Genomic DNA, 23,910 nt, shown 5'->3' with positions numbered 1-23,910 from the left:
GTGATTGCAATTAAACATGGATTCAATATAGCTAAATTACCTGAATGGAGTAAAAATAAACCATTTGCATGTTATAAAAGAAACACTTCATCAGTAGAAGCATGTTATGAAAGTTAGAGTGATGGACTAAACTTTACACAAAAAGCAAATTCGATAGAATTTATATGAATCTAAGTCAAAAGCATAAAACATGGCAAATGACAAAATTACCTAAAAAGAAGACAATTTAACAAAGGAATATATCTTGCCTTGCTGTCTGCTTTACTGGACAATAAGTGAAAAAGCACTCAAGGCCTGTTGAATTCAAATATGTATTCACTCAGCTATTTTCTCATTCTTTTCTTGTTTTTGAGTGATCACCTGTTTGCTTTTTTCCTGAGGCAGGTGCAAAATTGTTATTGTGGCAATGAAGTAATAAATGAATGACCAGTGATCTGTAGCCAAGCTGCACTTGCCCTCAGCTGGAACCAATAATCTGGAGTTCCTCAGAAACTCTCTCTCATACATGAATAACATATTTGACAGCTGGGATGCCCCAAGCAAGGACATTTTTGTTAGGGTCTGCATCACTGTGGGAGGATCATGTGTAGCTTGGAAGCAGTAATAAACTCCCAAGTCCTCAGGCTCTACTCTGCTGATCTTGAGGGTGAAATCTGTCCCTGACCCACTGCCAATGAACCTGTCTGGGACCCCAGAAAATCGGTTGGAAACTCCATAGATGAGGAGCTGTGGAGACTGGCCTGGCTTCTGTAGGTACCATTCCAAATAAGTGTATCCATCACTATATTCCAGGCTCTGACTAGACCTGCAAGATATAGAAGCTTGATCTCCAAGTGTGACAGACAGGGAACCTGGAGTTTGTGTCAACACAACATCACTCCTGGAAGCTGAAATAATGAGAGAGAAGCACAGTCATGTTTATTTTTACATACAGTTTTTTTTATATACTAAAATTCACGTCATACCAAAAATTGAAATGCAAGCCTCAAGGTGCTTCTAGGCATAACTGAGATGATCCCATCCATCCATGTCATAATCTCCATTAAAGCACATGTTATAATCTGGAGCTTCCCTCTAACAAATATACACCCCTGAGGCCTGATCCTGAGGGTTAGACCCATCTTCTCACTCGTTGTATATTGTATGTAGTCAGGAGTGGCACCCACAGCTCATAATCCCAACATATGCTCCTCTCTCACTTCCCCCTGCCCTTACCTGGAATCCAAAACAACAGCACCAGCAGCCTACCAGGCACTTTCATTTTGAGAAAGGAGCTTGAGGAGACACACTGAGAAGACTGATCAGTCACTGAAACAAAACAACTGAGCTTTTATTTCACACTAGGAAGGGCGGGCCTTCCCTGGAAAGCAATATGCAAAGGTCCCTGGTAGTGTGGCAGTATAGAAGGAAAGTTATGCAGGATTCTTATCATAGTAGAAATGATATAAAACCTCTTCTATATTGAGGAGGCATGAGTGCTCACAGACAAGCTCTGGAAAAATCTGAAAAGTTACTCACACAGGGCGGTTGCCTAGGTGGAAAAATATATATTTACTTTCAATCCAGAAGTCCGGGAGTGCATGTTGTTCATAACCTGATAACCTTTGCTATCAGTAGGTTGAGGGCTCACTCAGATTTCCCAGAACATTTATTCTAGAGTCTCCCTCTGTAGACCTTTATCTTTATTATCCCTTCTTAGTCGGCTGAACTGATCCTTACACGAGATGTCATTGTCATATGTATTTTGCAAAAGAGTTAAACTGTACTCATGCATTAAGCTTTATTGTGCACATAGAATTAAGATGATTGTTACCAGATATGTTTCCTAATGTACTGAATTTACATATATCTAAAATAAACTCCTTAATTTTGAGGCTCTATACATTTGACAAGGTGTCAATCTTACACCTGGTCAAATATTTGAAACAAAACTAGGCAACTTCTACAGTCTATTTCATTACAATAATAATAATTATTATTATATTAATAATACTATTATACAATATACTTATCACAATATAATTATTATATAATAAAATAACAATATTAATATTATTTTAATAATAACAATTTGGGCTAATCTCGGAACCTCTTTCTCTCAAACTCTTCTCAATTTTTGTCCCTGAGGTTCTTTCAGACAGGCACATATCTGGGTTAGTGTTTTTGACTGTGGGATAGCAACCCCTTTCCTCATTTCATGCCCTGTCTTCTACTGGAGGTAGACTCTACAAGTTCCCTCTCCCCACTATTGGTTATTAATGTCCCTCCTTTTGAGTCCTAATGCCTCTCACCTTCCAGGTCTCTGGTACCTTCTGAAGGGTTCCCCAACATCCTACCTCCTGAGGTTGCCTGTGTCCATTCTTTCTGCTGGCCTAAAGGCTTTAATACTCTATACCGCCAATACCTGGTCATGTTCCCCTTTTATACTCCCTGTCCCCTCTCCTACAAAGCTACATCCCTTCCTCTGAACCCCTGCCAATTGCTTTCCTCATCCTCTGTTTGCAAGAGGATTTCCCCATGCCACCACCCCAACCCCACTGGACTTCCTACACCCTGAGGCCTCTTATCTCTGGAGCGTTAGATACTTCTTCTTTCACTGAGGCTAGACCAGGCAGTGCTCTGCTGTGTATGTGGTGGGAGCTTTATATTGGCTTGTTTGCTGCCTGGTTGCTGGCTCACTGTCTGAAAGATCTCAGAGATCCAGGCTAGTTGAAATTGCTGGTCTTGCCATGCAGTCTGCCTTCTCCTCAGCTTATTCCAGCCTTTCCCTTATTCAACCACAGGGGTTTCCAGCTTTTGTCCTTTAGATCAGTATAAGTATCTGCATCTGACTCTTGTGCTGCCTTTTTGGGCCTCTCAGAGGACACCCATTCTAAGCTCCTCTCTGAAAGCACACCATACCATCAATACTACTGTCGTGTCTTGGAGCTTCCTGTTGAGCAGGATCCAAATTTGGGTCAATAACTGAACTTCTTTTCTTTTAGTCTCTTCTCCATTTTTTCCATGAGGTTCTTTCAGACAAGCACATATCTGGGTTAGAGTATTTGACTGTAGGATGGCAACCCCTTCCCTCATTTAATGCCTGTCTTCTACTGGAGGTAGACTCTCTAAGTTCCCTCTCCCCACTATTGGTTATTAATGTCCCTTCTTTTGAGTCCTTAATGTCTCTCACCTTTCAGGTCTCTGGTACATTCTGGAGGGTTCCCCATTCTGCTACCTCCTGAGGTTTCCTGTTTCCATTCCTTCTGTTGGCATAAGGGCTTTACTACTGTATACCTCCAATATCCAGTCATGTTTCCCTTTTATACTCCCTGTCCCCTCTCACACAAAGGTACATCCTTTCCTCTGTACCCCTCCCAATTGCTTTCTTCTCTCTTCCAAGTGGGACTGAGGCACCCTGACTTCAGTTCAATGGCTTGTTAACCTTGTTGAATTCTATCAACTGTATTCTCAGCATTCTGTATTTTTTGGCTAATATACACCTATTAGCGAATACATATCATGAATGTCTCTTTGAGTCTCAGTTGCCTCACTCAGGATATTTTCTTGTTCCATCCATTTGCCAGAAAAACTCGTGGTGTCCTCATTCTTAATAGCTGAATATTTTCCATTGTGAAATTGAACATCATTTTCTGTTTCTATTCTTCCTTTGTGGGACCAAAGGGTTGATTCTAGCTTCTCACAATCAAAATTAAGGCTGCCATGAGAATAGTGATTCATGTGCACCCTGTGGTATGATGAGACATCTATTTGGTATATGATCAAGAGTGCTGTAGCTGGTTCTTTAGGTAGACCTATTTCCTATTTTCTGAGGAACCTCCAGATTTTTTTTTAAATTTTTTTATTAACTTGAGTATTTCTTATTTACATTTCAAGTGTTATTTTCTTTCCCTGTTTCCAGGAAAACATCCCCCTAATCCCTCCCCCCTCCCCTTCTTTATGGGTGTTCCCCTCCCCATCCTCCCCCCATTGCCGCCCTCCCCCAACAATCTAGTTCACTGGAGGTTCAGTCTTAGCAGGACAAAGGGCTTCCCCTTCCACTGGTGCTCCTACTAGGACATTCATTGCTACCTATGAGGTCAGAGTCCAGGGTCAGTCCATGTATAGTCTTTAGGTAGTGGCTTAGTCCTTGGAAGCTCTGGTTGCTTGGCATTGTTGTTCATAAGGGGTCTCGAGCCCCTTCGATCTCTTCCAGTTCTTTCTCTGATTCCTTCAACGGGGGTCCTATTCTCAGTTCAGTGGTTTGCTGCTGGCATTCGCCTCTGTATTTGCTGTATTCTGGCTGTGTCTCTCAGGAGAGATCTACATCTGGCTCCTGTCGGCCTGCACTTCTTTTTTTTTTTTTTTTTTTTTTTTTTATCAACTTGAGTGTTTCTTACTTACATTTCGAGTGTTATTCCCTTTCCCAGTTTCCAGGCAAACATCCCCCTAATCCCTCCCCCTCCCATTCTTTATGGGTTTTCCCCTCCCCATCCTCCCCCCATTGCCGCCCTGCCCCCACCAATCTAGTTCACTGGGGGTTCAGTCTTAGCAGGACCAAGGGCTTCCCCTTCCACTGGTGATCTTACTATAATATTCATTGCTACCTATGAGGTCAGAGTCCAGGGTCAGTCCATGTATAGTCTTTAGGTAGTGGCTTAGTCCCTGGAAGCTTTGGTTGCTTGGCATTGTTGTTCATAAGGGGTCTCGAGCCCCTTCAAGATCTTCAAGTTCTTTCTCTGATTCCTTCAATGGGGGTCCCGTTCTCAGTTCAGTGGTTTGCTGTTGGCATTCGCCTCTGTATTTGCTGTATTCTGGCTGTGTCTCTCAGGAGAGATCTACATCTGACTCCTGTCGGCCTGCACTTCTTTGCTTCATCGATCTTGTCTAATTGGATGGCTGTATATGTATGGGCCACATGTGGGGCAGGCTCTGAATAGTTGTTCCTTCTGCCTCTGTTTTAATCTTTGCCTCTCTATTCCCTTCCAAGGGTCTTCTTGTTCCCCTTGTAAAGAAGGAGTGAAGCATTCACATTTTGATCATCCGTCTTGAGTTTCATGTGTTCTAGGCATCAGGGTAATTCAAGCATTTGGGCTAATAGCCACTTATCAGTGAGTGCATTCCATGTATGTCTTTCTGTGATTGGGTTAGCTCACTCAGGATGATATTTTCCAGTTCCAACCATTTGCCTACGAATTTCATAAAGCCGTTGTTTTTGATAGCTGAGTAATATTCCATTGTGTAGATGTACCACATTTTCTGTATCCATTCCTCTGTTGAAGGGCATCTGGGTTCTTTCCAACTTCTGGCTATTATAAATAAGTCTGCTATGAACATAGTGGAGCACGTGTCTTTTTTATATGTTGGGGCATCTTTTGGGTATATGCCCAAGAGAGGTATAGCTAGGACATCAGGTAGTTCAATGTCCAATTTTCTGAGGAACCTCCAGACTGATTTCCAGAATGGTTGTACCAGTCTGCAATCCCACCAACAATGAAGGAGTGTTCCTCTTTCTCCGCATCCTCGCCAGCCAGATGCCCTTCAACAGAGGAATGAATACAGAAAATGTGGTACATCTACACAATGGAATATTACTCAGCTATCAAAAACAATGACTTTATGAAATTTGTAGACAAATGGTTGGAACTGGAAAATATCATCCTGAGTGAGCTAACCCAATCTCAGAAAGATATACATGGTATGCACTCACTGATAAGTGGCTATTAGCCCAAATGCTTGAATTACCCTAGATGCCTAGAACAAATTAAACTCAAGACGGATGATCAAAATGTGAATGCTTCACTCCTTCCCTAAAAGGGGAACAAGAATACCCTTGTCAGGGAAGAGAGAGGCAAAGATTAAAACAGACACAGAAGGAACACCCATTCAGAGCCTGCCCCATATGTGGCCCATACATATACAGCCATCCAATTAGACAAGATGGATGAAGCAAAGAAGTGCAGACCGACAGGAGCCGGATGTAGATCGCTCCTGAGAGACACAGCCAGAATACAGCAAATACAGAGGCGAATGCCAGCAGCAAACCACTGAACTGAGAACAGGACCCCCGTTGAAGGAATCAGAGAAAGAACTCGAAGAGCTTGAAGGGGCTCGAGACCCCCATATGTACAACAATGCCAAGCAACCAGCGCTTCCAGGGACTAAGCCACTACCTAAAGACTATACATGGACTGACCCTGGACTCTGACCTCATAGGTAGCAATGAATATTATAGTAAGATCACCAGTCGAAGGGGAAGCCCTTGGTCCTGCTAAGACTGAACCCCCAGTGAAGTAGATTGTTGGGGGGAGGGCAGCAATGGGGGAGGATGGGGAGGGGAACACCTTTAAAGAAGGGAAGGGGGAGGGATTAGGGGGATATTTGCCTGGAAACCTGGAAAGGGAATAACACTCGAAATGTAAATAAGAAATACTGAAGTTAATTAAAAAAATGTTATTTAAAGGGAATGGTAAAACGTCTTAACTATTTGCAGAGGTGTGGCATTGTTCTTTCTTTTATCAGGTTAGATGGGAAATCTTTATTAATTTCAAATAAGAAGGTAATTTAAAAAATATGTGACACATATTCAGAAACACTTGGCTAGAGTACTTTTGTCAATAACATGAGTTTGTTAAGATTATAAGTGACCTAAAATAAACATGGAAGTTTCAGTATCTGCGGAATAAGGAAAAACATTGTAGAGTTTAGGCAATAAGCTCCTGCACTCATTGTGCAGCACTTCAATGACAATAATCAGTCAATGAAAACTTCAAATCTGCTATACAATTCTAGACAAAGGAAGTACAATCAGAAATAGTTTCATGAATAAAGCCTATGCCAGACCTGTCCTCTCCAATTGAAATGGAAAGGCTTTTCTATGGCAGACCACTGAAACACGGCACTGCAAACAGACTGGCCAGACACCCCTAAGGCCCCTGCCTTTATATCCCAGACATCAGGATTATAAGCAAGCCAAAAAAGAAAAACATCTGTTTTGTGTTCTTAATGAAACACACTATTTTTGTTTTTTCATTTATTCATTGATAGATTTTGTACCCCAATTGCAGATCTGCCTCCCCACCACCAGTTCATTCCATATCTGAAGGCCTATCTCCAAATAATCCCTTCCATTTACTTCTACCTCTAAGAATGTGGAGGTCTCCAATGGGTACCTATCTACCCTAGTCCTTCAATTCACTACCACTGGTGGGAATCTCAGTCAGGGACAGCCTCCCCCCTCACCCCCTGCCCTACAGTTGTTGCCACCCACGAAGAACAATGTGCACATACTGTACATATGTGAAGGGGTCTCTGTCAAGCTGATGTATGCTCCTTGGATAGTGGTTCAGTCTCTGAGGATACCCAAAAATCCAGATAAATTAGTTGACTTTGTTCATCTTCTTGTGGAGCCCCTAATACAGCCTGCTCCCGCAGTTTTTTTTCCCAACACTAAAACAAGACTCTAGCTAAACTGCCTAATGTTTAGCTGTGCTTCTCTGCATCAGTTTCCTTGAAATGCTGGGTGGAGCCTCTCAGAGATAGTTATGTTAGGCTACTTCTGCAAGATTAACACAGTATCATAAATAGGGTTGGGCTAATTATTCCCCATGCAATAGATCTCAAGTTGAAACTAAGATTAATTTGGTCATTCATTCAGTCTGTGTGTCTTTCTTCCTATACTTCTTGTAAGCAGGGCATTTTTTTTGGTAAAAGGTTTTATAGGTCAGTTGTGGTTCTTATTCTTCCACTGTGAGTGGGTTGCCACTTCAGGGTCTATATGCTTTACTACTTGGCGTCTCTGCTAGAGTCACCTGTAGACTCCTTGGAGCCTCCCACACCCTATTTCTCTGACATATCCTAGAGATTTTCCCTACCTGTCCACTGCTGATTTCCATTAACTCTACTGGCCCTCTACCCAAGGCTTTCCTTACACCTGATGGTCCAACCTCAACCCCTGTTCCCCTCTCCATTCCCTCTTCCACCAAGGTCCTTCCTACATCCAACTCTAATGAATATTTTATTTCCCCTTCTGAGTGAGATTCTAGCATCCTCCCTTGGGCCCTCCTTGTTAATAGCTTATTGGTTCTCTGGATTATAGTGTGGTAATCCTGGACTTTCTGGTTAATCTGTACTTATACAGGAGTACAAAACTTGCATGTACTTGTGGGGCTGAGTTACCACACTCGGGATGGTGGTTTCTAGCTCCATCCATGTGTTCATCAAATTTAGTGATGTCCTTGCTTTTAATAGCTGAGTAATATTATATTGTGTAAAAATAACACATTGTCTTAAGCCATTCTTCAGTTGAGGGACATCTGAATTGTTTCTGGGCTGTGAGACATCTGGGTTGTTCCCATCTTCTGATTATTGCAAATAAAACTGCCATGAACATAATTAAGTAAATATTTTTGTAGTATGGTGGCACACGTTGTGGTTATATGCCCAGGAGATATATACAAATGGGGTCTTGATGTAGAACTATCTCAAATTTTCTAAGAAACCAAAAAATGGATTCTCAGAGTGATAGTACAAATTTAAATTCCTACCAGCAAAGGAGGGGTGTTCCTTTGCTCCATTTCCTTACCAGCCTATGCTGTTCCTTGAATTTTTAATCTCTCCATTTCTGATTGTGTAACGTAGATACACAGAGACATTTTGATTTGGATTTCCCTGATGACATTAGAGATTCCTCTGTTGAGAATTTTCTCTTTTACTCTGTACTCCATTTTCAGGGATGAATTAGTGCAGGTGAGTGTGAGCTATCACAATCTTTGTGAGGTTGTATGTGTATCAGCTGCACTGTTACTGGGTGGTGCTATTTCTTTGTACTCACCTACCACCACCTCTGGTTCTTATAACATTTCTGCTTCAAGAAGGAAATTAAAAAAAACTAATTTTTCCTGCTGCATTATACAAAATACTGATCAGACTACTAAATATCAATATATAATAATACACTAATAATAATAAAAATTGTATAAAGGTGACATATGGGTTTGATAGCTGTCACAAAGACTTCATGAGCAATCATCTGTCCCCACCTCTGACAACCTAAATTTTAACCCTGGAATCCATTTTAAGCTTTTAATCCCTTGGAAACCTAGAGGTTTTAAGAAACTTTGAGGGGTCTTTCTATCCCAATTTAAGATATGTCAGCTTGAAGAAAGGTAAGTAAATTAATAAGCACACAACTTTGTGGAAAATATGTCTTTATCCAGCCTGGAACTTGAAAGACAGTTGGAAGGCCTTTTATGACAGAAAAATAAAAGCCTTCAGGCCTTTAGGCCTTTGTCTCGAGTCAAACCAAAAGGCAGGAAGTTTGCTATCTTTATTATCTAGAAATTAGTCAACTTCATTGTCCATTTGTGACCCTTCTATCCATCTTTCTGCCTACCAGCAATCTAAGTTCTAGATTCTAACATGTATCTTATATATGTCAATTAAAGTCCTCATAGGGGACACCATTGTAAACTAGTATTTCTCTTCTTGCCCTCCTCTCTCTCTTTTCTTTTATTTTAAATCACCCTTAAATTTGTCTTTCTTGTGTGAACACAAATTGATGCCATAAATGAAATACCTCTTTCAGTAAATTATATCTTTAATAAATCAAGAATGACCTGATCTTGCCTTTGCAGTTGTAACTGAGTAAGAAGAGGAAAATTTATAGTCAGTTATTCCAAAGGCACACAGTACTCCTCAAGACCATCTTCATCTGAATAATGATCTGAACACATAGGACACCAGGAAGAGCAGCTGGGACAGCCATGGCTCATGCTTTTGGTTTTCTAATTGGTTTATGTTTTGACTGGTCCACTGTGGATGGGTTAACTGTTGTGGTATCCACAGTAATAACTAGCAACATCTTGTGGTAGCAAACTGATAATACTGAAGGTTAATCTTTTCCAGACCCACTGCCAATAAACCTTGATGTGGTCCCAGGAGACAAATTGGATGCAGCATGGATCAGATGCTTAGGAAATGTCCCTTGTTTTTGGTGATATCAGTTTAAAGCATTGCCAATGTTCTGACTAGCTTGACACTCGATGGTGACTATATCACTTAAAGTTTCAAATGGAGACTGAGTCATCTGGATGTTACAACTAGAATGTGGCATGAGGGGAAGAAAAACAGCACAAAACTATGTAATGCTGCCTTCAAAGGTCAACACGGAAGTTTCTTGACAAGCCACGCACCATCGACCAATTGCCATTAGTAATGCTGTCCTCAATACCTGGGATCCACAGCAGCAGCAGCCCAAACAGGCAGGAGCTCTCATGTCTGTGCTGTGTTCTGATTGGGACTGACTCCTGTCCAGGTGTGACAACCTATTAACAAGTCCTCAGGACCATGGGCTGTTCTCTAGTTACATGCAAATGAAAAGAGTCTCCAGATTATGTGGGCACAATTGCAACAGTGTCTCAAGATAAGGAACTGACCTTGAACCAGCCTCTCATACCAATGTTCTCTGTATGATCAAATTTTCTGCAGAAAATGTGTTTCTAGGATTCAAAGAACACACTGGCTCTGCTGTCCTGGGAGTTGATTTTTTTTAAAATTCGTTTGTTTCATAGGTAGTTTATGACATGTATTTCTTGATAGTTTTGCATGTTTGTCCATCTTTCACAGGTGCCATTCAAATAATAGGAAGATGCTGTAGGAGTCATCTTTATTTTCTCATTTAGATATCCTTGAGGCAAGAAAGAGTTATTGGGCTTATATCTGAACATTAAGTTCTATGGTTACCTGTGTATACCACCAATTAATGATATGAAGTATAAAGGAATAATAATCATAGATAAACTTAATTATTGTAAGATACTTATATACATTTGAGTTTTGAAAGAGATAAAAATATGTAAATAAGTAATGTATGCTCCACAAAGGTACACATACCTCTGGGTACATGATTTATATTTTCTAATGAAAAGCAGTCATTGATACCTGGTACAGGTGTATGATACCATAAGAAATCACAAAGATAAAAATACAAGGATATAAAGCAGAGGACACTCTGAGTGAGCAAAGTCATGGGTGAATGTATATTATCAAAATTAATGGCCTTATCAAGGAATTCAAGGCATTGGATTCACAAAACTTTGGCAAATCAAGTTTCTGATTTGGTTCAGCTCAAAAGAAATGACCTTTCTGAAAGTCCGGTATGAGTTTTTATGAATAATTGAACCGTGTTTGAAAAGACATTCTGTTCTCGTTTTGTAGAGTACATGTGGAGACCAGCTGACTCCTCTTATACTGAAGCTAATAACCATGCTAAGGTTTTAGGTTGCAGAGTGTGAGGAGGTGGCAAAATCAATAACCTTAAAACCTGGTTTCACTCTAGCACTGTAGTGATGACAAACCTTTCCATTAAGGACCCCCCTAACTGGAAAGACATGTTTTCTTGGTGCCACCTACTGGATATTCTGTCAAAAGCATGACAGAATCAAGTCATTGTCTAAGTCCAGTGTCCACAACCCATTTCCATGGTTCCTCTTACACCTACTAACAATCGTTCCTCTAGCGTCCTTACATTTCTCTGAAGTTTGCAGTCTTATGTATGAAATGGACTCTAAAAGCCTGAGGGTTGGTCAGCCACATCATAAAGAAACATATTTATTAAAAGATCCATTTATTCACACACTTAATTGTACTCAAGAGCTCAAATGTGCTGATGGCTTTTCTCAGATTGCTACAAACATAGATGCTCTGAGAAGAGAGAATTTTAGTTATGGAATTTTCTCCATCAGATTGGCCTATGGTTAATTGTTTGTGGGGGCATTTTCCTGACTAATGCTTGGTGCGAGAGGACTTAGGCCACTGTGGGTAGTGCCCCACCTGGACAGCTGGTCTAGGTTGTAGTCCAGTGTCTTTCCTTCAGTTCCTGCCTCCAGGTTTCTGTATAGAGTCCCTACCCAGACTTAACTCAAAGATGACCTATAGGGAGCCTTGTGGAAATAATGGCAAAGCAGAGAGATCCGGGCGTGGCCTGATGTCACTGTGTGACCACAGCAAACAGGAAGAGTGTGAGAATGCTGGTGCAGCCTGAGGACATCACTGAATCACTGACCTGACCACAGGAAACAGGAAGAGTGTGAGAATGCTGGTGCAGCCTGAGGACATCACTGACCTGACCACAGGAAACAGGAAGAGGGTGAGAATGCTGGTGCAGCCTGAGGACATCACTGACCTGACCACAGGAAACAGGAAGAGTGTGAGAATGCTGGTGCAGCCTGAGGACATCACTGACCTGACCACAGGAAACAGGAAGAGTGTGAGAATGCTGGTGCAGCCTGAGGACATCACTGACCTGACCACAGGAAACAGGCCGCGTCGAGTCACAGAACTGGACTAGTTAACTGGAGCTGTCCCGGCTTGAGGACATCACAGGAGCGACAAGGTCATGGGTAACTGGATGAAAAAGACCAATGTGGCCCGGTGTGAAGGCATCACGAAGCGCTACAGTGACACAGCGACCAGGACACAATTAAAGAGTGAAGTGTTCTGGGCACTGGCGTCCGGCGATGGTGTCACCGGGCACGACAGAATAGCGGCGGTCCTGAGGGACCCAGGCCACTGCATTCAAAGTGCTGACCCGAAATCTTGATGATGGTGTCACAGTCTTGGCGACAGCTGGGACTTGCAGTACACGCGCAGTCACATCTTCTGAGGCTCTTCCCACAGCTTGGCAGAAGTGTATGTTACTGATGCACAGTGAGCTGTGCTTTGGGATCCAGTGAATGTCAGTCATGGTGACAGGGGGCGGGGCAGATGCTGTGAGTCTAGCCCTTTACTTGCCCACTCTGATTCAATTGCTTCTAAATGATGCGTGCATGAGGGTAGGGGAAACGAGATGTCAAATGCACTTTTTTGGTTTGGCCTCCATTGTGGTGACGTCATTCGCACCCCCACACTTCTCGACTAGGTGAGGTCCCAGCTCTGCCTGAGTGATGGCTACAGGTGTCACCCTAACCCTCCACAAACCCTGAGACTCCACCCGTGGGAACCGTCCATCAAGTGTATCACAGCCCCCACTGTCAGTCCTTGAAGGATCAGTGCCAGCCAAGGCTCCCCTGTGAATCACTTGCTGCCCAGGCTAGCCTCAGACATCATAGTGACTGTCAATACTCTGTGACCAGTCAACTCATTGCCTTCACCTCAAGCCTTGCCCTCATCACAGCCCTGTTATTCATTAGTGTGTCATGAATACTCATGAGACTCATTTGCATGGTCCCAGCCAAGTGAGCTTTTTGTCAAGTGTGGCTCCGCCCCACTACTGTCAGTCATCCGCTGTCAGTCATTAAAGGATCCCTATCAGACTTCAAAAAAAAAAAAAAAAAAAGAAAAAGAAAGAAAGAAAGAAAAGAAAAGAAAAAAAAGAAAAAAGAAAAACAGTGATTGGATGTTGAGAGGAGGATGTTTTCCTATGTAGTTTTTTTTAGTTGTCAATTGGAGTTAAGGGAATGGAAGTATATATTTAAATACATTATCTTTGAAAATTGGTGTTTTTCTACCTAAGACAACATAGCAATTAACTCAAAGTGAATCCCAACTTTTAAAAAATGATCATTTCAAAAGATGGAAATTAAGTTTCCTCTTCTATATTCTATCTGATTCCATTCAAGAATCAAATTTCAGAGCAGGCAATATTATAGTTACAAAAGAATAGCAGATTATAATTAATGATTGGATTAATTTTCGAGAGTTATGAGAAAATGTATGGAGATTTACGAACACATTTATCAAGACTATTCAGATTGTGCTTTCAAAAATGTTGAATTTTATTTTATGTAAATTATCTTATCCAAAACTAAACTATTTGAACACAGAAGGACTTTTATTATATTTTAGTATTTTATTCTTGTATCTATCATCTACACAATAAAGTATAACCAAAGCAAATGGTACTACTCTATCATGGATAGTGCACTTTTTATCACATTTTAGACTTTGCAGAGACTATTTATACTGCTTTGACTTTACTGTATAACATACTTTTGTAATAAAGTTTGTTTTCAGGTGTAAAAAAAAAGATGACCTATAAGGTATAACCTGAGTAAAACCTTTTCTATCCAAATTAATGATCTGGCTTTTGTGATCCTCATTAATGTCAAAGATGTGCCTTGGGCAAATAGAGCAGGACTTGAGGACACTTTTGAGTGAAGTGATGGAGAAGAGAGGAGGCTGATTGTCCCTTGTATAGTTGATCCAGACTCATCCTTCCCATCCCAGAAACTCTCCCAGAACTGCCTCTGCCTGCCAAAGTCAGGCAGCCAATGAGGGATCAGTGTTGAGAGCAGCTGGTAGGGAAGATCCAGATACATACAGGGGCTGCAAGAGTTAAAGAAGAGAAAGGGTAAAGCAAAAACTTACTCACACAGACACACACACACAAACACACACAAACACACACACACACACAGAGAGAGAGAGAGAGGGAGAGAGAGAGAGAGAGAGAGAGAGAGAGAGAGAGAGAGAGAGAGAGAGATAGAGAGTCTCTTCCCTTTTTATACTCCTAAAGACAGAGGTTTTTTTTCTACTAGGAAGAAAATTATCTAATTGCAGAAGTTGCACATTTTTCAGAGGTAATCCCCAGAAAAGCATATTCCCCCAAAATAGATTAAAATCGTAACACAAAAGACAACTAAAACAGGGTATTGATTATGTATTTCTTACATGAAATATATATAATTAAGCAATTCTTATGTATATTTCTTTCCAAAGCTCATAGAAACCTCAAAGCAGTTATCGTTACTCATTGATTAACAAAGTATAAAAAAACCAAGTCAACAATAGCAAGATTTCCCTTGCTGCTGGACAACAAAAGCTACTTACTAAGGAGCAAGTCAACTTTCTTACATCATATTTTTGAAGTTCTGTTTGGTTAATGTGGATAACCATTTATTTTCTGTTTCTATACTCATAGTACAAGCATTTGCTCTTTATTATGACCTAATTATTTCATAGTATAGACCAAAACCCTGTTACTTCATCCCTAGATCAGAAGATGAAAACACTTTGGCCCCACCTAGAGTCTATGCTTAGTTTGATCATTAGCTTGTCCAAAGCTCATTCTTCTTGCTTCTACAATTGCACACTTATAATGCATGAGTGCTCTCTTCACTGTTTTCTCTATTTAGAGCACCTTTTCGCATTCTATTAGAAAAGGTTACACTTTATTATTACTTCTAACTTAAAACATCCTTCTAACTTATTAAAATTTTAATAGCTATCTTAACGACCTAACTATGTTTTCTATCAATTACCATAACTTCCCAAAACTACTTAAAGTGAACTAACATCTTTTAAAAAGTACTTAATTCTAGTCAGAAATTCCATAAAATCCTTAATTCACCTAGACAGCACCATGTCAATTATTTCCATGTCCATATTAATCTGCAAGACTATTGCCCAACAGAATGTCCCTTCACTCAGGAAGTAATTACACAAATTGATAGGGAGTGAGCATCTCTTGGTGTCCACTTGTGCCAAGTCAATTAAATGTGGAGTATACCAAAGACAAATATGAGAAGGCACATCAGAAGAAACAAGCAATTCTGTGACAATGTCACTGGGGTCATACCACTTCAGAGTGAACCGGAACAGGGTGATGTGTCTTCTCCAAGGAGCTCCTTTGCCCACTACATCTCTTCCCACATGCTGTTTGCCATCTGCCCTTTCAGCCATTGTAACCCCTATATATTTACCCCACTTATTTTGTTGTTTTGCATAAAGGAGCCTCAGTTAAATTTGAAACCATGAAAAAGACCCAAACCTCTGGCACCATTTGCTTCCTTTAAATATGTACCTGTTACCAAATATATGATAGTTTGATCACACATCTCAGAAAAAGATTTTCCAAGTTTTTTATTTCAAAAATAAATATGGAAAGTTGCAGAATAACTGCAACTTTGAGACACAGAAGTATTTTTGGAACTACGTGTGACTTACCTGTGGGAGGTGTTGATTGGATCGCAAATATCAATTCAATCTAGGGAACTCAATGATTGATGGTATCAGAGAAGAAAAGTAATAAAGATCCAGTGTTCACCATAAAACAAATAATTGTAATAGAAACTCTCTTTCTCTGAAAATTCTCAGTTAAATTGAAAAAGGGAAGAGATGTCCGAGTTCCCTGAAGAGGCAGTACAGAAAGGATATTCATGGAAAGAGTCAGGAGAGAAGGGAAGGAAAGCTAAAGTTTTTCTGATGCTTTCTTAGCCTCAAGTAAAGTAAATAAAATGATGTGCTAAAGCATTTCAACTTGGTTGTATTTTAATATTTTCATAATTATATATCTTAGGTGTAAGTCCTAATGTTTGTTTTTTGGTAATTGCTTATAAGTGTTCAGTATTTCTGACAGTTATCTTAAAACAAAAGAAATTAATAAATTAATTAGTAATAGATAGATAAATAAAGATTATTCTAAGCCAGAGAATTTTACATAGATAAAGATGCAGGTCAAAAACCCCTTAGGCCAAGCCTTGAGATCCGAGTTTGGTTCCTGGAACAACACAATGGAATGAAAGTCCTGAGTCCCACTTGTTGTTTCTTGATATCCACATATGTGTTTAAGTTTGTGTACTATACACACACACACACACACACACACACACACACACAGACACACACACACACACACTAAGTAAATGTAATTTTAAGTAAATACATAAGACTAGAGAGGTGGTTCAATGGTTAGAAATGTATGCTCCTTTGCCAGAAGATCCATGATGCTTTGGAGTTTCCAGAACCCATATTTAGTATCTCCCAATTACCTGTAACTCCATTTGCACGAATCCGGTTTCATGTCATACTTGCACACATACCCACATATACACAGAGACTTTTATATACATACATTTACAATAATAAGTATTTTCATTAATTAATTAATTTTTTTCTTTTTTTTTTTCCGGAGCTGGGGACCGAACCCAGGGCCTTGCGCTCACTAGGCAAGTGCTCTACCGCTGAGCTAAATCCCCAACCCCTAATTAATTAATTTTTAAAAGATGGTCTTTCTCAATTGTGTGTTCTTTTCTTCTTACCTTAAAAAATTAATTGGCAGCCTAATTCTAGAGTATCTAATCTACTACATTGATACAGGTATTTGACGTATGTCAGTACAATACTGCTTCACTAACATCAAAGAAATGTCTTTATACTTTAGTATTTTTTTATAATTTTTAATGGGATAGGTATATGCTGGTAAACTTATCAACTGACTTATCAAGCTACCCTCATTTAGGAAGAGAAATCCTGAACAAACACTTTGTCTCCATTCAGATTGACCTCTGGGCAAGGCTAAGAGTCATTTTATTGATTCATGATTGATTTGAGAGGGCCCAACCCATTGAGAACAGTAGTAACCTCAACAATGAGTCCTAGATTCTATAAAGAAGAACACTGAGCAAACTATTTGAATCAAGCCATGGGGAAAAGCCAGTAAGTAGCATTCGTCCATGATCACTAATTCAGTTCCTATTTCCAGATTCCTACTTGAGTTTCTGCCCTACATTTTGTCAAAGACAGGCTGTATTCTGTACATATAAACCAAATAATCTCTTTCCTCTCCATTTGGTGTGAAAACTATTTTATCACGGGAACATAAACATAACAAGTACAATGCATTTAATCCCTTTAGTTAAAGATATTTCTATGTCTCTCTACAGTGCCCTCTTACTCTCCCATACCACCTACTCATTTTTGTCACTGAATGATACAGAACATCATGAAACCAGAAGCATATGGCAGAGATGATTAGAATTATGGTACAGAAGGGCACTGGACTTAGTATCTGTTTCCTGTAGAATTTCTCAATAAAGATTCTCACCAAAATTTTAAGTCAAGGGAGAAGATGTTCACCCTCCATTAGTACCTGCTCTAAACCATACGAGGTGAAGATTGAACCTCTCCTGTGATGTGTTCAATATAGCTTGAAGCATTAGCATCTATCTTTCTTGGATTTCTTAGAACTGTTGAAGGTTTGCAAGGTCAGTGAGCACACACACCTGGCAGTGTGCAGTAGATGCACACTAAATGCTGTCAGAGAACCAGAGAGAGAAGGATTGATGTGCATATATATGGCAACTTCCTAGAACATCCACTTCTTCACATGCAAACAGTCTGGTAATATAGAAAAATAATGTGAGCAACTGAGGCAAAACAGCCTCCAACCTCTACTTCCCTGATAAGTTTATAATTTGACATATCCCTTTGTAATGTCTACTATACTGCTATAGACAAATTTAAGCTTCATCATCTTCAGACTCTACTGTGCATGGTTATAATGGAACTTCTCCCAGAATATTGGCCACTGAACCAAGATTGACCAGCAGACAGCAAATAGCAAAGCAAAAGCATAGGCATTAGTCTAAATTTGTACTATTATCAGATGAGGTCAATGCTAATATTGTGACTTGCTAGGCAAGTAATAGTAACTCAGTGTCCCATAGATGCCAACAGAAAGGATTGATATTGAATCACTTGGATATTACATCTGGCACTTTGCAGTGATAAATTATAAATAACTCAATAAATAATATGATAATATGATTTCCCAAATTAGAAACAAATTGATGCTCTCATGGGCAATGTCAGGCTACCCAATACAGTGCATCTGCAAGGAGGAAACTGGAGAGATACTGTGATGAGCAAGAAGAGGGATTAGTTCAATGGTGGTGTATATCACTGTGCAGTGGGTTTGATATGTGTTCAGCACCATGAATGTAAAGCAGATGTAGACTCATCCTCTGAAAAGCTGCCTGGATATACTCAATTTATTCAGTATTGGAGAACGAAGTTAAAACAAACAAAAACAACAACAACAACAATAACAAAACCCAAAACCTTACCTTCTAAAGTTGACATCTTCAAAAGAACACCAAGAACACCATTTTCTTTTTTATGAAATTTAGTATACATGGTTTTATGTTAAGGTGTTTGATCCATGTGGTCTTAATTTTGTGCAGGATTATAAACATGGATCTGTTTGCATTCTTAAACATGAAGCCATCCAGTTACAGCACTATCATTTATTGAAGATGCTTTATTTTTTTTTCGTTGTATGATTTTGGCTTCTTTGTCAAAAATCAAGTGTCAATAGGCATGTGGGTTTATTTCAGGTTTTTTGATTTGATTCCATTGATCAACAAGTCTGTTTGTATGTCAGTACCATGTGGTTTTTATTAGAATTGCTACACCTTAAATTCAGGGATGATGCTACCTCTAGAAGTTCTTTTATGGTTTTCGATTGTTCTTGCTATCCAGGGATTTTTAAATTTTCGATATGAATTTGAGAATTGCTCATTCAATGAGCAATTCAGTGTGTGAAGAATTGTGGTGGAGAGCACAAGATATGTGTGAAAGAGGATAGAAAGTAGTATTTCAGCATGGTCATGGTGGTACGCATGTCTAATCCCAATGTTTGGGAGGCAGAGTCCAGATGGATCTTTGTTAGTTTGAGGCCAGCCCACCCTACATAGTGAGGTCTAGGACTGTCAAGTCTACACAGAGAAACTCTGTCTCAAAACAAATAAACAAACAAAGCAAAGTAAAAAAAAAAAAAAGAAGAAAAAACGTTTTAAATCTTCATGCTGGTCCACAACAACTGAAGTGAGAGCTGACCCTGAACTGATTTCCTGACTCTGGATCCTATTCCTCTGGCATGATTCTGCTTCATATAAGAATGGATCCTGTTTGCAAATCCATTCTGTTAACTTGTGTATTGTTTTAATTGGGGAATTGCTTCCATGGATGTTGAAAGATATTATTGACCATTGATTGCTAATATCTGTTTTTTTAATGTTGTTGGTGTTAATGTCTGTGTGTGTGTTTGTTTGTTTGTGTGTGTGCACTGCTTTTGTTGGCATAGAATTGCTAACTACCTTTGTTTCCTGAATGTTGTTATCCTTCTTGAGTTGCAGTTTTCCTTCTAGTATTTTCTGAAGTGCTGAATCTGGGGATAGATATTATTTGAATTTGGTTTTGGCTTGAAAAATCTCATTTGGCCATCTATGAAGATTGAGACTTTTGCTGGTTATAAAAATAGCTTGTATTGGTGGCTGTGTTCTTTTTAGAGGTCTCAAGATATGTGTAGAACCTTCTAACATTTAGAGTCTCTGTTGAGAAGTTGGGGGTAATTCTGATAGATCTGCCTTTGCATGTTACCTACCATATATTTCTTACTGCTTTTTTTTAGTTTTATAGATTTTCTGTTTTGATTATTATAGTCAGGAGGATTTCTTTTTCTGTTCCCATGTAATTAGTATGGTGTACATTACTTGTATATGGATAGGCATCGCTTTCTTTAGGTTGCAAATCTTTTCTTCTATGATTTGTTGAAAATATTTTCTGGGCCTTAGAGCTGGGACTGTTCATCTTCTTCTCTATTATTCTACAGTTCCACAACTTTCTGGATGTTTTGTGTCAATTTTTTAAAGATTAACAGTTTCTTTGACTGATATATCTATTTCTTCTATTTTATATTCTCTACCTTAGATTTTCTCTTATGTCTCCTGTGTTTTGTTAGTGATGCTTATGTCAGTTGTCCTGTTTATTTCCTAGGTTTGCTATGTCCTGGAGTTCTTCAGTTTGTATTCACTTTATGATTCTATTTCTATTTATAGGCTTTGCACAATTTTATTTTTTCCTTCACCTATCAATTTTATTTTCCTTAATGTCTTTAAGAGTTTCTTTAATTTTTTTTCTCAAAGACCCCTGTTTAACTGTATTTCACTGTAGTCTTTTAGGGGATTTATTCCTTTCCTCTTTAAAGATCTCTACTTTGTTTAAAAGATTGCATTCAAAGTTATTTTCTTTTGATTTCATTGTGTTAAGATATTCCGGGTTTGTTGTAGTAGGGTAGCTGTTCTCTGAATGGGTCATATTGCCCAGGATTTGAAGTACATTGCCACAATTACTCTTATACCTAAACCACACAAAGACACAACAAAGAAAGAGAACTTCAGACCAATTTCCCTTATGAATATCGACGCAAAAATACTCAACAAAATTCTGGCAAACTGAATCCAAGAGCACATCAAAACAATCATTCACCATGACCAAGTAGGCTTCATCCCAGGCATGCAGGGATGGTTTAATATACGGAAAACCATCAACGTGATCCATTATATAAACAAACTGAAAGAACAAAACCACATGATCATTTCATTAGATGCTGAGAGAGCATTTGACAAAATTCAACACCAATTCATGATAAAAGTCCTGGAAAGAATAGGAATTCAAGGCCCATACCTGAACATAGTAAAAGCCATATACAGCAAACCAGTTGCTAACATTAAACTAAATGGAGAGAAACTTGAAGCAATCCCACTAAAATCAGGGACTAGACAAGGCTGCCCACTCTCTCCCTACTTATTCAATATAGTTCTTGAAGTTCTAGCCAGAGCAATCAGACAACAAAAGGAGGTCAAGGGGATACAGATCGGAAAAGAAGAAGTTAAAATATCACTATTTGCAGATGACATGATAGTATATTTAAGTGATCCCAAAAGTTCCACCAGAGAACTACTAAAGCTGATAAACAACTTCAGCAAAGTGGCTGGGTATAAAATTAACTCAAAAAAATCAGTTGCCTTCCTCTATACAAAAGAGAAACAAGCCGAGAAAAAAATTAGGGAAAAGACACCCTTCATAATAGACCCAAATAATATAAAGTACCTCGGTGTGACTTTAACCAAGCAAGTAAAAGATCTGTACAATAAGAACATCAAGACACTGAAGAAGGAAATTGAAGAAGACCTCAGAAGATGGAAAAATCTCCCATGCTCATGGATTGGCAGGATTAATATAGTAAAAATGGCCATTTTACCAAAAGCAATCTACAGATTCAATGCAATCCCCATCAAAATACCAATCCAATTCTTCAAAGAGTTAGACAGAACAATTTGCAAATTCGTCTGGAATAACAAAAAACCCAGGATAGCTAAAGCTATCCTCAACAATAAAAGGACTTCAGGGGGAATCACTATCCCTGAACTCAAGCAGTATTACAGAGGAATAGTGATAAAAACTGCATGGTATTGGTACAGAGACAGACAGATAGACCAATGGAATAGAATTGAAAACCCAGAAATGAACCCACACACCTATGGTCACTTGATTTTTGACAAAGGAGCCAAAACCATCCAATGGAAAAAAGATAGCATTTTCAGCAAATGGTGCTGGTTCAACTGGAGGGCAACATGTAGAAGAATGCAGATCGATCCATCCTTATCACCCTGTACAAAGCTTAAGTCCAAGTGGATCAAGGACCTCCACATCAAACCAGACACACTCAAACTAATAGAAGAAAAACTAGGGAAGCATCTGGAACACATGGGCACTGGAAAAAATTTCCTGAACAAAACACCAATGGCTTATGCTCTAAGATCAAGAATCGACAAATGGGATCTCATAAAACTGCAAAGCTTCTGTAAGGCAAAGGACACGGTAGTTAGGACAAAATGGCAACCAACAGATTGGGAAAAGATCTTTACCAATCCTACAACAGATAGAGGCCTTATATCCAAAATATACAAAGAACTCAAGAAGTTAGACCGCAGGGAAACAAATAACCTTATTAAAAAATGGGGTTCAGAGCTAAACAAAGAATTCACAGCTGAGGAATGCCGAATGGCTGAGAAACACCTAAAGAAATGTTCAACATCTTTAGTCATAAGGGAAATGCAAATCAAAACAACCCTGAGATTTCACCTCACACCAGTGAGAATGACTAAGATCATAAACTCAGGTGACAGAAGATGCTGGCGAGGATGTGGAGAAAGAGGAACACTCCTCCATTGTTGGTGGGATTGCAAACTAGTACAACCATTCTGGAAATCAGTCTGGAGGTTCCTCAGAAAATTGGACATTGAACTGCCTGAGGATCCAGCTATACCTCTCTTGGGCATATACCCAAAAGATGCCCCAACCTATAAAAAAGACCCGTGCTCCACTATGTTCATTGCAGCCTTATTTATAATAGCCAGAAGCTGGAAAGAACCCAGATGCCCTTCAACAGAGGAATGGATACAGAAAATGTGGTACATCTACAAAATGCAATATTACTCAGCTATCAAAAACAACGGCTTTATGAAATTCGTAGGCAAATGGTTGGAACTGGAAAACATCCTGAGTGAGCTAACCCAATCACAGAAAGACATACATGGTATGCACTCATTGATAAGTGGCTATTAGCCCAAATTCTTGAATTACCCTAGATGCCTAGAACAAATGAAACTCAAGACAGATGATCAAAATGTGAATGCTTCACTCCTTCTTTAAAAGGGGAACAAGAATACCCTTGGCAGGGAAGAGAGAGGCAAAGATTAAAACAGAGACTGAAGGAACACCCATTCAGAGCCTGCCCCACATGTGGCCCATACATATACAGCCACCCAATTAGACAAGATGGATGAAGCAAAGAAGTGCAGACCGACAGGAGCCGGATGTAGATCGCTCCTGAGAGACACAGCCAGAATACAGCAAATACAGAGGTGAATGCCAGCAGCAAACCACTGAACTGAGAATAGGACCCCCGTTGAAGGAATCAGAGAAAGAACTGGAAGAGCTTGAAGGGGCTCGAGACTCCATATGTACAACAATGCCAAGCAACCAGAGCTTCCAGGGACTAAGCCTCTACCTAAAGACTATACATGGACTGACCCTGGACTCTGACCTCATAGGTAGCAATGAATATCCTAGTAAGAGCACCAGTGGAAGGGGAAGCCCTGGGTCCTGCTAAGACTGAATCCCCAGTGAACTAGACTGTTGGGGGGAGGGCGGCAATGGTGGGAGGGTTGGGAGGGGAACACCCATAAGGAAGGGGTGTTGGGAGGGGGATGTTTGCCCGGATACCGGGAAAGGGAATAACACTCGAAATGTATATAAGAAATACTCAAGTTAATTAAAAAAAAAAAGTACATTGCATTAAGAGCT

The 23,910-nt window shown here is 39.7% G+C and overlaps 1 gene segment (V, D, J or C); it reads right to left on the bottom strand.

Moving 5' to 3' along the window:
• Nucleotides 1-300: 300 nt before the first annotated feature.
• LOC103690709 (immunoglobulin kappa variable 2-29-like) lies at nucleotides 301-1,343 on the bottom strand. The segment is given in 2 exon segments: nucleotides 301-887; nucleotides 1,216-1,343. Coding segments are annotated over 2 exon segments (618 nt in total).
• Nucleotides 1,344-23,910: the final 22,567 nt, after the last annotated feature.

The sequence above is a fragment of the Rattus norvegicus genome, chromosome 4 (genome assembly GCF_036323735.1).
Source record: "Rattus norvegicus strain BN/NHsdMcwi chromosome 4, GRCr8, whole genome shotgun sequence".
NCBI classification, from domain to species: Eukaryota; Metazoa; Chordata; class Mammalia; order Rodentia; family Muridae; genus Rattus; species Rattus norvegicus.
This window is presented reverse-complemented; position numbering and strand designations above follow the sequence as displayed.